At 46.0% G+C, this 17,078-nt stretch overlaps 1 protein-coding gene across 4 annotated transcripts in view; it reads left to right on the top strand.

Moving 5' to 3' along the window:
- PLS3 (plastin 3) overlaps positions 1 to 13,050 on the top strand; it is a 73,026-nt gene extending 59,976 nt beyond the window's left edge. For all 4 annotated transcript variants that reach the window (XM_035112551.2, XM_060270329.1, XM_035112553.2 and 1 more), the window contains 10 exons: positions 676 to 841; positions 1,908 to 2,050; positions 2,742 to 2,837; positions 3,357 to 3,552; positions 3,999 to 4,077; positions 4,805 to 4,919; positions 5,721 to 5,854; positions 6,419 to 6,542; positions 8,418 to 8,542; positions 10,875 to 13,050. In XM_035112551.2, coding sequence (XP_034968442.1) covers positions 676 to 841; positions 1,908 to 2,050; positions 2,742 to 2,837; positions 3,357 to 3,552; positions 3,999 to 4,077; positions 4,805 to 4,919; positions 5,721 to 5,854; positions 6,419 to 6,542; positions 8,418 to 8,542; positions 10,875 to 11,007 — 1,311 coding nt within the window. In that variant the 3' untranslated portion in view covers positions 11,008 to 13,050. The remainder of the gene's footprint in view (positions 1 to 675; positions 842 to 1,907; positions 2,051 to 2,741; positions 2,838 to 3,356; positions 3,553 to 3,998; positions 4,078 to 4,804; positions 4,920 to 5,720; positions 5,855 to 6,418; positions 6,543 to 8,417; positions 8,543 to 10,874) is intronic.
- The last annotated feature ends 4,028 nt before the right edge of the window (positions 13,051 to 17,078 follow it).

Here is a 17,078-nt window from a genome sequence, read left to right as displayed (position 1 = left end):
AATAACAGGTGAAAAAACCACCACTGAGTTTGAAGCTTATTAAATGGAAATGCATTGTAGCAACACCTTTTGGGGAGGGTCTTTTTGAGCCCTACCCCACCCCACCCCCAAAACCTGTTGGATTCGTTTCTGTTTTTCCCCCATCAGGGCCCCAAAACCCAATTCAACAGGCAGAAAAAGCTTTAACTACCGTATTTAATGTTGCTTTCAGTGAAACAGCATTAAATGTTAAGGAAGGCTAAATAGCTCAGTGCTGGAACATCTGTTTTGCACACAGAAGTTCCCAGGTTTGGTCCCCACCATCTTCAAGGTAAAACTCAGAAAGACTCCTCGGAGAGCTGCTGCCAGTCACGACACTGAGCTAAATGGACCCAATGGCCTGACTCTGTGTAAGGCAGCTTCCTGTGCTCCTGCAGTTTGCCAGCATAGGGTTCAAGATCCACAAGACAGGATTTTTTTAAAACAACAACAACAATGGTCTAGCATTTTCATTTGAACCACTGCACAAATAGCCCCTTCGTGGAGAGAGGCAGTGGGTGAAGGAACAGTCAAGCAATTTTAGGCTTCAGTAATTTAGCTACAGTGCACCTGACCACCCATAGAGGGGACAGCTCTTAGGCAAGAGAGAACGGTATGAAAGGGATCCCTTCTGACTTGAGCCCCTTCTGTCTTCAGGAAAACCTGAACTTGGCCTTGAACTCGGCCTCTGCCATTGGGTGTCATGTGGTCAACATTGGAGCAGAAGATTTGAGGGAAGGGAAGCCACATCTGGTCCTAGGGCTTCTGTGGCAGATCATCAAGATTGGCTTGTTTGCAGACATAGAACTCAGCAGAAATGAAGGTAAGCCAAAGGCTGCCCTAACAACTACTCAGCAAATGTCACTGCTGGACCCAGCAACACGCTTTCCTTTCCTTTGAGCAGGCCAAGTTTTGCATTTCATTGTCATCACTGCTGCTGCTGTTTTGGAAAGAGGTTGGCCCCTGCTTGTGGGAGTGAGCAAGCCAGTAGGATGCCATGGTTAGAACGCTGGTTTTTTGCCATGGTTAGGGTATCCCAAAGATGTTTTAAGATATCCAGGTGCAGTCCCCAGAACTTCACAGGTGGGACTGAGAAATCCTCCTGCTTGAAACCCTGGAGGTCCTCTGTCAGTCAGTGTAGACTAGGTGTGGAGACCCTTTCACCTGCTAGATGTTGCTGAAGGACAGCTCTCATCATCCTGGGCCATTGGCTGTGCTTGTTGAGGCTGATGGAACAGAATCATAGCATTGTAGAATTGGTAGGGACTCCAAGGGTCCTCTAGTCCAACTCCCTGCAACACAAAGATCACCACTAAAGCATCTATGGCTGATGGCCATTCAACCTCTTCTTTAAAATCTCCAAGAAGCAAAGTCCACAACCTCTTGAGGGAGACTGAGCTAATACATATAGCCCAACAGTCTGATTTTATATAAGGCAGTTCCCTACAATAAGTGGAGGGTCAAAGTTGTGTTTCCTGCAGAAAGTCCCAGATTCAGTCCATCACATATCTAGGTGGAGAACTCTGGATTCTGTAGTTGGGGACAGAAAGCATAGCTCAACAGTGCCAGGGAAGGGCCATAGCTCAGTGGCACAGCACCTGATTGGCATGCAGCAGATCCCAGATTCCATCTCCAATGGCATCTCCAGGTAGGGCTGGCAACAACTCCCTGCTTGAAACTCTGGAGAGCCTCTGACAGTCAGTGTAGCAGTACTGAGCTAGATGGACCAAGGGCCTCATTCAGTATTAAGACAACTTCCTTCCTCCCTTTGCCAAATGTGATTGTGCCTCTTTTAAATTAAGATAGCTTCATTTGGGAGGAATGAAATGCAAACCTAGCCTCTCCCAATGGTGCTGTTCAACATCCCTGACCCCATCCTTCGGTTTCAGCCTTGGCTGCCTTGCTCCGAGATGGGGAGACTTTGGAAGACCTGATGAAGTTGTCTCCAGAGGAGCTGCTATTGAGATGGGCCAACTTCCACCTGGAAAATGCTGGGTGGCACAAGATCAACAACTTCAGCTCAGAGATCAAGGTATCTGTGGGGCTGGAGACAGTGGGGTGCCTTGTCTAAGCAATAAAGAAATGGGCTACTCCAGGCATCGCCAAACTGCGGCCCTCCAGATGTTTTGGCCTACAACTCCCATGATCCCTAGCTAACAGGACCAGTGGTCAGGGATGATGGGAATTGTAGTCCAAAACATCTGGAGGGCCAAAGTTTGGGGATGCCTGGGCTACTCCAACTGATGTTCTGACTGCCTTGCAATGATCCCACCTTAAACATCTGGCTACAGGCATAGTTCTCTCTTTCTACAGAGAATGCAAACGGGGGAGAATTTCACGCACATCTCTTCTGGGTTGAGGGGTTTTGCTGAGGCTGCCTGGTTTGGATTATCTACTAGGGAATATTCCCTAGTTTTTTGAATTGAAACTATTTTCCACTTGTTTCATTCTAACCACCTCTCTTCTCTCTCTCTCTTTCTCTCATGCTTCCTGGATTTCTGCTGTCCTTCCTTCGCTCTCTTGCCTTCCTTTCCCTCCCTCTCCACTTGCTTTTATTTTTGCAAGCTCACTGACTTCAATAACTCTGTTAAGGTATCAAAGCAATGTATACCTCCTCAGTGTTTTAACTAATTTAATGGTGCCTGGTCTTGTATGTGTGTTCTGCCTTGCAGTAGGCAAATCACTTGCTGACTCTCTTCTTCCTCGTTTTTGGTCTGCTCCAGGACTCCAGAGCATACTACCATCTGCTCAACCAAATTGCACCCAAAGGACAGAAGGAAGGGGAGCTGCAAATTGACATCAACATGTCTGGCTTCAGTGTAAGTCATCCCCATTCTTAGGCTGCTACAAATATCTTTAGCATCAGGACATTATAGTTGCCTGGCTTTCGTTAATTTAAAACACCAGATGCTGTTGAAAAGAAATTAAAGAAGTGGCACCCTCCCACTGAATTTTGCATGGGACAGCCCTATGTAGAGCCTGGGTCTTCTGCATGCAGAGCAGTTGCTTCCCCTACCATACGAAGCTGCCTTATACTGATTCAGACTGTTGGTCCATCTAGCTCACCATTGCCTACACTGACTTGCAGTCTCCAGGGTTTTAGGCTTTGCAGCGCTACTTGAAGATGCTGGGGAATGAACCTTCTGCATGCAAGGCAGGTGTCCTAGCACTGAGCTGTGGACCTCCCCCACCCCAGCTTTTTTGTGGGTGGTGGGTGGTGAGGACGACGAGCCCTGAAGGTGTGGGATTGGGCGATCAGTCTACCAATCATCACTGCCCTGTGATGAGGTTGAAGGAGGTCCTCGTGGTAGTTCATGGTGCTATCCCTGCTTTTCCAGGAGAAAGACGACTTGAAGAGGGCTGAGTGCATGCTTCAGCAGGCAGACAGACTGGGCTGCCGTCAGTTTGTCACCCCAGCAGACGTTGTGAGTGGCAACCCCAAACTGAACTTAGCTTTTGTGGCCAACTTGTTCAACAAGTACCCGGCACTCACCAAGCCTGAAAACCAGGACATTGATTGGACACTGCTGGAAGGTAAGAAAGGGCTGGATTTCCTCTCCAGGGTTATTGGTGGAGGGAAGAGGGTAGTGTGTGTGTGTGTGTGTGTGTGTGTGTGTGTGTTACAGAGATGGACAGCTGCAGGTGTTTTTCTCTCTCCTGCACTCAAAGAATTAGCCATGCACATTTTCTTATGTTCAGAAGTTATGCAGGGGGCCACTGGGAAGAAGGCATTTCCTGGAGACTCACCTGGTGTGTTCACCATTCTCTCTCAGAAACCATGCTGCCCCATTCTGCCCAAGCTTTGCAGATTTTTAGGATTAAATGCATTTTTTCTCGTATACTAGGATAACTTTAATTTTCACTGTGGTTGCATTAAAAGTTTTCTGATATTTAACTTTGTAAGCTGCCTTCAGTGTTGTTGTTGTTTTGTAAAGGGGGCATCTAATTTCCTGTCCTCCCCCCCCCCCCCGTTAACTTAGGTGAGACCCGAGAAGAAAGAACATTTCGCAACTGGATGAACTCTCTTGGCGTGAACCCCCATGTGAACCATCTCTACGGGTAAGTAGCAGGCTCACTCTCCCTGCCTTGTTTGGAGCAATCGGGTTCTGATACATAGAAGGGGAGCTCCCATTGTCCCTGACCATTGGCCTTGCTGTCATGAAGTCCAGGTGCATCTGGGGAGCCACAGAGGTTCCTCATCCCTGCTGGAACACACAGGTGACTCTGTACTTATGTGGGGGTTATGTTCTGGGGCCCTGTGCATGCAATTGTGTAAAATTGGAAGCACCCTCTAAATGTCCTTTCAACACCCTCTCTGCCACTTCCTCTTCAATCCATACCAAAAATACTGTATCCAAAAATATCGACAACTAGAATTGAAGCTCTGGGGAGAAAGCCGCTGCTGCTGCTGCTGCTGCTGCTGCTGCGCTACCCCACACATCAGCTGTTAGGCGGGGAGGTTGAGCAGTATAAACAAAGCTTCAGTGCCCCCAGTCTCTTTGGGACTTCCTCCCTCCTCACTTGTCCTTTTTGGGCTCTGGGGAGGGTCTCTTCATGAGCCACGAAGACTCCAGCTCTCTCCCACCTTTTCTGGGTTTGAATTGAACTATTTAATTATTTCTTGGCACTGTGTGTATGTCCAGTTGTGTGTGAGTCAAATGCATGTAACTGCGGGGTGGTGGGGGTAGTGTCTGTATTTTAAAAACCGAGCTGGTTTTGCTTTAAAAAGAAAATGTCTCATGTGGCAAAAACACATCAACCATTAATTGATGCTCTCTGTTTCCAGTGATCTGCAGGATGCATTGGTTATCTTGCAGCTCTATGAAAAGATAAAAGTTCCTGTTGACTGGAGTAAGGTCAACAAACCCCCGTACCCAAAACTTGGAGCAAACATGAAAAAGGTAATGATGCCTGCTGGAGGCACTGCTGCCTTAGAAACTGTTTTGTACAAATTCAGGGTTCAGATTCAGTTCACATCACAGACTGACAGAGCATGCCGCCTCCCCCGCCTCCCCAGCTTGCACAAGCCAATAGTGTTCTACAGCACACACAACACCTGACAGCTGTGCATGGTAGGAGTAGAGCAGGCATCACAACAAAGATTCTTCCCAGGAAGGTTTGCCCATAATTGCTGTTTTCATGGAGGAAGGAAAGGGAAGGGCTGTAACTCAGTGGCAGAACATTTGCTTTTTCAGTGGTGGTTCCCCAATTTGTGGAATGCCTTCCCTAGTGAGGTGCACCTGTCTCCATTATTATTAACATTCAGGAGCAATTCAAAAACTTTTCCTTCTTACCCAGGCATTTGGCAGCTGGGGAATATCATTCCAGGTAACTCCCAAGATTTTTTTATTTATTCATTGAATCTGTATCCCTCCTTTTTCTCCAAGGAGCTCAAAGTGTCATACATAGTTCTCCTCCTCCCTGTTCTAATCCCCACAACAACCCTGTGAGGTAGATTAGGCTGAGAGGCCCCCAAAATCACCATGTGAGAGCTTCATGGCTGAGTGGGGATTAGAACCCTGGTCTCCTAGGTCCTAGCCTGACACACTAAACTGCAATTCAACTCCATGTGTCTGCCCAGGTGGGACTGCACCATAGTAGGCTAGCTGGATTGCATCAGTATAAGGCACATCACACAATCTAACCTCTCTCTCTCTCTCCCTCTCCCTCTCCCCACAATTGCCCCCTTTCCCCACGAGCAGCTGGAAAATTGCAATTATGCCATCGACCTAGGGAAGCATCCGGCAAAGTTCTCCCTGGTTGGCATTGGCGGACAAGACCTCAATGACTGCAACCCAACTCTCACTCTGGCTTTAGTGTGGCAGCTGATGAGAAGGTATCGTAGAGCTTTAGTTTTTGACATGTGCAAATGCTTGCTTGCAGGACTAAGGCCTTGGCGTGGGCTAGCCACAGTGCTTCCACTGTTTGCAAACATTTCAGAAAGGGCTTGGGGCCTTTTGTGTCTGGTGTTGTTGCTTTTGCTGTTGTTAACCCAGCTTCTGCTCTCACACAGAAAAACAGAAGCTCTAGTGGTGCAGCTTCTTTCTTTTCCTTTTTTTTAAAAAAGGGAAATAAAAAATTGTTTGCTTATTCATGTGGAAGATTAGGGTCTGGAAAGAATTTCAAGCTCCAGCTGTATGGGAACGACTATGGAAATGTCTTGAATGAGCAGAAATTGACAAATCAAGAGCTGACAACCCCACAGCGTATTGAGGGCGCCCCCTCCTGATTTAGCCCAAGGCCTGCAACTCTTGTCCCTGGTTATCCTTGGGAGACAGAGGGTTTTTTCTTGCTCATTTCACTGCTTTTCACTGCTAAGCCCCAAGCAGGTTATTTTATTTGAAAGCTCTCATCTGCCTTTCTGTGATGAACAATGATATCTCCCTTTTCTTGCCCCTAGATATACTCTGAACGTCCTAGAGGATCTTGGAGACGGTCAGAAGGCAAATGATGACATTATCGTAAGTTGGGTAAACAGGACCTTGGCAGAAGCTGGAAAATCAAGTTCTATCCAGAGCTTTAAGGTGCAAAGCATTTCTCTCTTTCTTTTAAAATGGGTGTTGCATTTCTTGCCTTTATGCTTGCATAAATATTCCTGGAATGGTGTGGCCTGCTATTTTTAGGTGGGTGTGTCTGAAGTCACATTCTGCGGCTTGAGGCCCTGCATAAGTAGCCATCCTGACAGGGAAAAACAGGAGGCTACTCTTGTGGAATAATTTTCCCCATGCAGACACATCTCTGACTGAGCAGTTTGCTAGCTTCTTCTAAATCTGACATCATCCACAAATAACTTAGGCCTTGTTCTAACGGAAGTCTGTGAGACTTCAGGCTGTTAGCAGTATCTGGGTGTGAGTGGCTGCCATGAGTTCTTGTTCCTCCATTTAAACATCTCCCTGCTTGTAGATAAGGAGGCTACACTCAAACTATCCTCTGTGACATGCTACTGCTCTTTATTTATGGAGGTGCAACCCACCAATTGAGTGGCCCCCATCTGCAGTCTGGTTCACCCAACACATAGTTCCACACGGTTCTCAATGCTATAGGGCTTCACTAGTCCTGATCCTAACTCAGAGTAAACTGATTAAAAATGGGCATGGCTAACCAAGATGCTTTAATTTCACTGGAACTGCACTTGAGTGAGTAGCTGGACTTGGCTGGATACAACCTGTAGATATTGAATATCAGCAGGGCTTCCTTTCAGCCAGAACTCGCCAGATCTCAGCTCCAGTTCCTTTCTGGTGGGTGCCATTGACATTATAAGAGAACAAGGGAGATGTTCATGGGGAGTTCCGGCACCTCTTTTTCTAGAAAAACAGCACTGAATATCAGGTTCTATGCCAGATTCTTAGAGATGAGAGATTTTTGTATACCTCAAGAAAGAAATAATGATTCTTCCCAAGTGTAAGAGCTTCTGTTTGTTCCATTTTATTGGTTTTCCCCTTGTGTGAAGGACTCCCTGGTCCTGAATGGGGTAACTGTGCCCCTGAAGGACCAGGTGCGCAGCCTGGGAGTCATTTTGGACTCACAGCTGTCCATGGAGGCACAGGTTAATTCTGTGTCCAGGGCAGCTGTCTACCAGCTCCATCTGGTATGCAGGCCGAGACCCTACCTGCCCGCAGACTGTCTCACCAGAGTGGTGCATGCTCTGGTTATCTCCCACTTGGACTACTGTAATGCGCTCTGCGTGGGACTACCTTTGAAAGTGATCCGGAAACTACAACTAATCCGGAATGTGGCAGCTAGGCTGGTGACTGGGAGCGGCTGCCGAGACCGCATAACACTGGTCTTGAAAGACCTACATTGGGTCCCAGTATGTTTCCGAGCACATTTCAAAGTGTTGGTGCTGACCTTTAAAGCCCTAAACGGCCTCGGTCCAGTATACCTGAAGGAGCGTCTCCACTCCCATCATTCTGCCCGAACACTGAGGTCCAGTGTCGAGGGCCTTCTGGCGGTTGCCTCGCTGTGAGAAGCCAAGTTACAGGGAACCAGGCAGAGGGCCTTCTCGGTAGTGGCGCCCGCCCTGTGGAACGCCCTCCCACCAGATGTCAAAGAGAACAACAGCTACCAGACTTTTAGAAGACATCTGAAGGCAGCCCTGTTTAGGGAAGCTTTTAATATTTAACAGATTATTGTATTTTAATATTTTGTTGGAAGCCGCCCAGAGTGGCTGGGGAAACCCAGCCAGATGGGTGGGGTATAAATAATAATAATAATATTAATAATATTAATAGTTATTAATTAATTATTAGTTATTAGTTAATTATTATTAATTATTAATTATTATTATTATTATTATTATTATTAAATTCAACTATGTGTGTTCTGTGTATGAATTGTCTGTCACCCGCTTCCTCAAATTTTAAATTACGTTAACATACTGCCCCTCTTCTCTCATCTAGGACAAGAGTATTAGTAGCAGCTTAGCCGTTGTGGACTTAATTGATGCCATTCAACCTGGTTGTATAAATTATGATCTTGTGAAGACAGGAGATCTGTCAGAGGAAGATAAACACAATAATGCCAAGTAAGCCTCTTTCCTTCTTCTTTAATGTCCTTTTTTTTTTTTTAGCATTGTACCAAATGCATCCTCATTTGAAACTCTGGCTCCAGGTCTAGTGTGCAGACTTCATAGTCCAAAAATATTTTCCGATCCCAGAATTTTTGCTTTCAGGATTCCACATTTACATTTAAAGCACATGACTCCCTGAAAAGAATCCTAGTTGAACTGCGGAACTCCCACAGATGGCAGTGAGGGTCGCCAAGTAGGTGGAAAAAGGGGATTGGGCAAATTCACAGAGAAATTTGGAGCTATCCGTGGCTACTAGCCGTGGTGCTCAGCCTCCCCACTTGGGAGCAGCAATGCTTCTGAAGGCCAGTTGCTGGAAGCAGCAGGAGGGGAAAGGGCTCTTGTTTGTGTTCTTCCTCCCAGTGGGGTACCTGGTTTGGCCACTGTAAGAACAGGACACACGACTAAATGGGCCTTTTGCCATTCCAAGGATTCCTAGGAGGGTGAAATCATGTGCTTTAAATGTGAGCTGGATGTGCTTTCATGTATGTTGTGGATCTGCCCATAGTTGATAAAATGGGGGAAGCTATTCTTTGACAGTTCTAGACCCCCAGGGCCGGGTTGAGGTTTGATGAGGCCCTAAGCTACTGAAGGTAATGGGGCCCTTTATATGTCCAGCTGTCCTTTGTCAACAACAAATTGTCGCTGTTTTTTGTGTTGAATATATGCTATATGGTAATTTATGGAACTAATAGGTATCCAAAGTCATTTGCACATAACAAATAGTAGCCTACATAACACAAAACACTGTTGCTGTATGTAGGTTTTATTTTATTTGTTTTGGAAATGTACAGCCAGGGGTTTTTTTCTTTCATTTTTTTGGGGGGCCCCAAGAGAGTGGGCCCCTAAGCTATTGTTTGTTTAGCTGGTTGATGATCTCCGGCAGGCTAGGGACAAAGGTGAGAGCTGTTTCCTAGTTCTGCTGGATCTCACAGCAGCCTTTGATACAATCGACTATAACATCCTTCTGGACCGTCTAGAGGGGCTGGGAGCTGGGGGGACTGTCATAAGTGGTTCTGCTCCTTCCTCCTGGGCCGTGTTCAGAAAGCGGTGGTGGGGGATGAGTGTTCAGACCCCTGGGCTCTCACTTGTGGGGTGCCTCAGGGTTCTGTCCTCTCCCCTATGCTTTTAAACATCTATATGAAGCTGCTGGGAGAGATCATCAGGGGGTTTGGACTGGGTGTTCATCAGTATGCGGATGATACCCAGCTCTACCTCTCTTTCAAATCAGAACCAGTGAAGGCAGTGAATGTCCTGTGTGAGTGCATGGAGGCGTTTGGAGGATGGATGGCGGCTAACAGATTGAGGTTGAATCCTGTCAAGACAGAAGTACTGTTTTTGGGGGATAGGGGGCTGGCGGATGTGGGGGACTCCCTGGTCCTGAATGGGATAACTGCCCTTGAAAGGACCAGGTGCGCAGCCTGGGAGTCATTTGGACTCACAGCTGTCCATGGAGGCACAAGTTAATTCTGTGTCCAGGGCGGCTGTCTACCAGCTCCATCTGGTACGCAGGCTGAGACCCTCCCGCGGACTGTCTCACCAGAGTGGTGCATGCTCTAGTTATCTCCCGCTTGGACTACTGCAATGTGCTCTACGTGGGGCTACCTTTGAAGGTGACCCCGAAACTGCAATTAATCCAGAATGCGGCAGCTAGACTGGTGACTGGGAGTGGCCGCCGAGACCACATAACACTGGTCCTAAGAGACCTACATTGGCTCCCAGTACGTTTCCGAGCACAATTCAAAGTGTTGGTGCTGACCTTTAAAGCCCTAAATGGCCTCGGTCCTGTATACCTGAAGGACCGAGGGTCCTATATACCCCCATTGTTCAGCCCGGACGCTGAGATCCAGCGCCGAGGGCCTTCTGGCGGTTCCCTCACTGTGAGAAGCAAAGCTACAGGGAACCAGGCAGAGGGCCTTCTCGGTAGTGGCGCCCGCCCTGTGGAACGCCCTCCCATTGGAGGTCAAGGAGATGAACAACTACCTGACACTTAGAAAACACCTAAAGGCAGCCCTGTTTAGGGAAGTTTTTAATCTGTGATATTTTAATGTATTTTGGTATTTGTTGGAAGCCGCCCAGAGTGGTGGGGGAAAACCCAGCCAGTTGGGCGGGGTATAAATAAATATATTATTATTATTATTATTATTATTATTATTATTATTATTATTAAATCCGGCACTGCAGGCCCCAGATGTTTGGGTGTAGATCTCCTCCTCCTCCTCCTCCTCCATCATTGTTGTGAAGTGGCAAAAGGGTTCAAGACACCTGACATCCCCTCATTTTCTCCTAGGTATGCTGTGTCGATGGCTAGGAGAATCGGGGCCCGTGTGTATGCTCTCCCCGAGGACCTGGTGGAGGTGAAACCCAAGATGGTAATGACGGTGTTTGCCTGCTTGATGGGCCGAGGAATGAAGAGAGTTTAAGAGCCCAAGCACCAAAACCAAAGCACCCAGACCAACCCACCCCCACCCCCACCCCAGTTTGTGTCTTGCAAGAGCAGCTGATTCCAGAGGGAAAGGCTGCCAGCTTCTACAGTAGCAGCAGCAGCAGCAACAACAACAACAGAACTCTTGGTGTGGTTTTTGTTTTGTTTTGTTTTGTTTTTAAAGGTGAACTCTGTATTTTGTCCTGCAAAAGGCAGAAATGCGATGAGAATTCTCAGAGAAAGAGATGATGGGAGCGTTAACCAGCCACAAGAGCTTTCTTCCCCCAGATTTTTTTTAGAAAGGTTTGTTTTCTCAAGTGCCTGAAAGAAAGCATTTGGATATCTTTGTGGAGCAGACTGCTGGGCTGGCAGCTGAGGCTTCCTTCCTTAGATGCTCAGTTCTTTAGTGGGCTGTCGGAGGTGGCTGACATCAGTCCTTAATAGTGATGCATCTCACTCTTCTGTCTTAACAAAAGGGGGTGGGGAATCTAGTGTTTATTTTCTTTAAGGTGGTCTTAGAAAGTGTGACAGAATGTGTGACAGCACTGAGTTTCCATTGAATTTTTGCTGCAGTTCCATTGAGGCAAAGGCAGTAACCAGAACTGTGGGTTACCCCAGGCACAAAAAGGAAGGAAGGAAGGATGGATCTTGGCTAATAAAAGGCTGCATTTTGCAGCTAGTTATAAATTATAGAACTGGGTGAGGTTGTATACGTTCTGTAATTCTGCATCATTTTCTCAGCAATTATAAGCTGGTAGGTTTAATTTGTCCTGTATGATTTGGGCCACAACCCTAACCCCACTTGCGAGGGGTAAGCCCCATTGAAGTAAATAATACTTTTGGGTGGGCACGGTTAGGATTGCAGTGACAGTCACGGGGAGAGGCTATGCCAGGTGCTTATTCCCTACCACTTTCACACTGGTAATCTTGATGTAAAATGCCAGTGGTTTCTAAAATTTCAGCTAGCATGGCCTACACTTCCTCAAACATGAATCATAGAATCATAGAGTTGGAAGAGACCACAAGGGCCATCCAGTCCAACCCCCTCTGTAAAGCTAGAAACTTGTTTTTTGAAAACAAAAGCCCAATTAACCTCACCCAGTTCTTTTCCCAGTGGTCCTGTGGGATGGAAACCTGCACACAGCTTGTCTCAAGGACACAGACAGGAAGGAACAGGGTGGAAATGGTACTTCCAAAGATGAGTCTTCCAGCAGTATTCTCAAAACATGGTGCTGCTCTTACCTTTATTTTTCTTCTGTACAGCCTAACGATGCTTTTTATTCCTTCGCAGGCACAAGCATATCAGGGTTCCCCCCTTTTTTGGCTAAGTTTTCTCTTCATATATAAAACAAATTCTTTTGTTTTGAGAACTACCACCTTCAAAGGCTACTGCCAACTGCTTCAGTAAACCAAAAGAACCAAATGAATGCATTTTTTTGGGTAATATTATCTTGGTTCAGTTTGTATTTTGCTAGAGATCTTTGTTGTTTAACCCCAGAATATGCATGCGAAACACACACACACACACACACACACACACACACACACACACACACACACACCTATCTATCTATCTACAGGGCTTTCCCAAACCCAGCTCACTGGAACTCAGTTCTGGCCCTCTCAGGTGGGCACCATTGCCATTATAAGAGAGCAAGGGAGGTGTTCATGGTGAGTTCCAGCACCTCTTTTTGTAGAAAAACAACATGTGTGAGTGTGTGTGTGTGTGTGTGTGTGTGTGTGTGTGTGTGGAGAAAAGCATGGTGGATGGGACCAGGCCTATTCCACAAACAGCAGGGACCAGTAATTGCGGAATGTGCTGAGATTTCAAAAACTATTTTTTTATATAAATAAAAAAGGGATATGTTGTCAGCAATGAGAAGGCATTCTATCCATAGGAGCAAGTGTATTCTGGCTTTGGCGAGCTGTTAGCTACCCTTCAGGTCATATTGTTATTCTGAGCTATTCAAAACGATGTAATATGGAGACAAAGCAAAAGTTGTTTAAAGTTGAAATAAAGTTGTTTAAAATACAGACCAAATCTGATTTCTGTCAGCGTACCAGTTTCTCGCACCTCCTGGTTCAAGCCCAGTATAAGGATGTCAGAAGAGCCTGCTGCTGGATCTAGGCCAGTGGCCCAGCCAATCCAGCATCCTGTTCTCACAGTGGCCAACCAGAGATTGTGGGAAGCCCACAATCAGGATCCAAGCACAAGAGCAGCTCCCCCCTGCTCCCTTTCCCAGCAGCTGGTATTCAGAAGCATGGCTGCCTCTCACCGTGGAGGCAGAGAATAGCCATCATGACCGGTGGCTGTTTGCAGCCTTCTCCTCCATGAATTTGTCCAATCCCATTTTACAGCCCTCTCTGCCTAAGTTGATGGCCATCATTGCTTCCTAGGGGAGTAAATTCCTTAATTTAACTCTGTAACACTGTGTGAAGGAGGTACTGCCTTTTGTCTGCCCTAAATTCAGATTCATTGAATGCCCAGTGAAATTCAGCTCCACGCATGTAATAGCCCTTTCCTGCATCATCAAACACGTGGCTCGTAAGAGGTGTGTTGGCACAGGGAGGGAGGCATGCAGCTGCAACCCTGCTTCTCAATTCAAAGTCTGAACACTCCTTTTCACTCACATGACGGGATAGGAGACCCTAAATTAGGATGTGGGCTCCTTCATTGGAGGTGTTCACCATTCCTGTAGGAACAGCTTGCTGAACCAACTCACCCAGGAATGCACACAGGACTGAGCAACATTCTATGTAAGAGATTCTGGGGACAAAATTTTTTGCAACAAACAGTTTGGGATTTTGATTGTGAAATGGCACAAAACAATGACCCCAGTGCTCCTGTTGCAAACAAACTGGCAGCTCTCCTTATGGCTGTATTTTGGGTGCGGAATTCAGAAGCTCAATAACGTTTCACTTGGTGTAATGTGTAGTTTGGCCCTGTGTCTCTGGTTGCAATGAAGCCCAAATGGTGCTGCTTTGTACATTTCTTCATCCCTCTGGCATACCTATCACAGATTATTCTGTACCAGTTGCATTTCTTTACTACTAGCTGGAGAAGCATGCATCTTTCAAAACATACCTTGTAAATAATATGTATCCATACCTTGCAAACTTGCTGGAAATCTTAGGAAGGCTCCTAGTATCCTAAAAAGTGAAATTATTCTCTGCAATGAAAGAGGACATTTTGCACTTTGGAGGGTTATCAAAGATTCTAGTCGTTATTAGATGGAACAAAATGAAAACCTTTTGGGGGTATCTGTTGACAAACTCAGAACTTAGAAGGGGCCACTGTTACGTTTGCCCTGCCTGTTCTTAGGTTTTCCTTCCCCTTTCCCCAAGGATGGGAGACTGGTGGCCCTACATATGTTATCAGACTACAACTCCCTTGCCAATGTTCAGGGGGTGGTGGGAATTGTAGTCCCAGCAACATCTTCAGGACCACAGGTTCTCCATCCCTGACCAAACCCACCTGCTTCCAAGATGTTGCAAGTTAGGGAATGGTCCTCAGAGAGTTTGTGGAGCATGTGAAGGCATCAGGACCAGAATATTCTGCAAGAAGAAAGGATAGATCTGAAAGGATCTGGTGAGATGGCTTCCTGTACTGTAATTTGGGGGCAAAGAACATACTCTAGTGGCCAGAATTGTGGAAACCTTTAGGGAAAGTTGTATTTCTAAGGTTTGGTGGCTCATAATTTAAATCTTGTTTTAGAAATAATACGAGAAAATGATGCCATAAAAACATATAGCAATAGAAAGATGATTTAATGTGGAATATAATGCAACAAATTTTGCTGAATCATCTTTATTGTATCAAAAGGTATAGCCAAATGACCAGAAAAAGAAAGCACAACTGCCTTGTGTGGCAAGAAGTAGATTTCCTTAACTCAAAACTGACCATGGCAAAAGGAGTGCAAAGACTTGACTAGTCACCTACAAAGTGGTGTCATAGACCACTAAATCCAATAGAAAATCTGTGGAGCCAATGAAAGAAACTTTTTTTAGTCAGAGGCAATCAAGGAATAAAGCACAATTGATAGAAGCAATAATGCAATCTTGGTTTCACATTATAACACCTGATGACCTAAACTGCTTGTTTCACTCCATGGGATGGTGATGTAGGGCTGTGATTGTGGCAAAATGTTTCCATACAAAGTATTAAAACAGAAATGGCGAGAAGTTATAAAATACCCTTTATCATGTTGTTTTGTGTTTAACTTACAGTACAGTGGTACCTCTACTTACGAATGTTTCTACTTACGAACGGAGCTCCGTCCGCCATCTTGGATGCAGTTTAGATAGGATTTTTTCTACTTACAAATTTTTAGATAGGGTTGCTTCGATTTGTGTTTTTTTCTCCCAATGCATTCCTATGGGATTCGACTTACAATTTTTTGTGACTTACAAATGTGCGTTCGGAACGCATTAAATTCGTAAGCAGAGGTACCACTGTATTTTATTTGGCTATACAGTAGTTTTTTTTATAGAATAAACATAATTCAACCCAGATTATTGCATTATATTCTGCATTATAATCTTATTCCAAAAGAGACTGATGTTATAAGCCATCAAGCCTCAGAAAAACAACTTTTCCTAAACATTCCCATAATTTTGGCCACTGGTGTAGCTCAACAGCACCGCACTTTCTGGGGAACGGTCATAAGCTCAGCGGCAAAGCTGATGGTCCTTGCTTGCTGATGGTCCCAGATTCAACCCCTGGCATCTCCAGGTAGGACAGGGAAGCCTGGAGAGCTGCTGCCAGTCAATGCAGACACTGCTGGGCTAGATCTGACTCAGCATAAGGCAGCTTCCTCTGTTTGTTTGTTTGTCATATTCATCATTATTTTAATAACTTAAATATCCACTTAATATAACAACATCTTCAAATAGTTTGACAGATTGCAATCATGATACCACAAGGAAAAAAAGAGAAAGGTATAGAGTATCAAAATACAGTAAGAACTGAGTAGAATTTTACCAAAACAGAAGAACTGAAATTATGCCTGCAGGCTGTTACAATGCTTCAAAGAAAAGACAGTGCCCCATGCTCAAACCCTAAACTGTGGTTAATCTTAACTACTGCCTGTTGAAACAAGCCAACTTTACAACCCATGATCCCCATGCTGTGCACACAAAGACTCAACTCTAATTCCTGACATCATCACACAGAAAGCTCAGATAGGAGGTCCTGGGAAGGACCCTTCTCTGCATAAGACCTGTATGGGGAAGCTGAGCTGCAGCTCACAGGTCCCACACCAAAGCATCCTTTCGCAGTTGTTTTGGAACAGGCAACAGCATTCCAGATTAAAAGCCCAGAACCCTGGCGGCTAACTTGACCTACTGAACTTTTGGCTCTCTTAAGTATCCATATGCCCAGCCAAACCACCATGAAATTAGCAACTCACAAGCATGTCTGCAGGCAGTGGCATAGGTTGCCAGTGCCCAGGGCCACAAGGAGCGGTGGGGAGGGGAAGGAAACAGACAAAGTACACATGCACATTCAACTGCCCAACACCGCCTGCATCACCCAGGAGATTGCAGCCACAGAGATCTGAAAAGAAGAGTTGTTTGTTCCCTGGAGAGGCCACTTCCTGGTTTGCATGGAGAAGCCCAGCGACAGAAGCACACAGGTGTATTGAGGCAGCACTGGGTGTTGAAATTTTGCGCCCCTAACAATTTTGCGCCCTGGGCAGCTGTCCCTGTGCCCCTCCCCCACACTATGCCACTGCCTGCAGCATTAATCACACTTTTGCTAGTTGGTCGCTTGGCGGGGGCTAACCCAGTATGTAAAACAGGGAACAACCCCCCCCCCCAAAAGGATTAGAAAAATGATCTGTCCCTTTATAGCAGGCAGCTTGAAGAAATTGAGGTGGGTTACAAAGCCTTGGCAAGGAGATTGTGGATACCTAGTTGGTTAGGTATGGAGAACACAGCTGAGTATGAGGCCCAACAGGCAAGGAGGAGGCAACACAATTTCTCAGCAGCAGCAACAACCAGGTGAGATGCCCCACTTGGGTAGGGCCCATCGCAGCCTTCTTCCTTCATGACCCCAGACTGCGGCGGGCA

The sequence above is a fragment of the Zootoca vivipara genome, chromosome Z (genome assembly GCF_963506605.1).
Source record: "Zootoca vivipara chromosome Z, rZooViv1.1, whole genome shotgun sequence".
Lineage (NCBI taxonomy): Eukaryota > Metazoa > Chordata > Lepidosauria > Squamata > Lacertidae > Zootoca > Zootoca vivipara.
The sequence above is the reverse complement of the archived record's forward strand: the minus strand, read 5'-3'. Positions and strand labels throughout refer to the sequence as shown.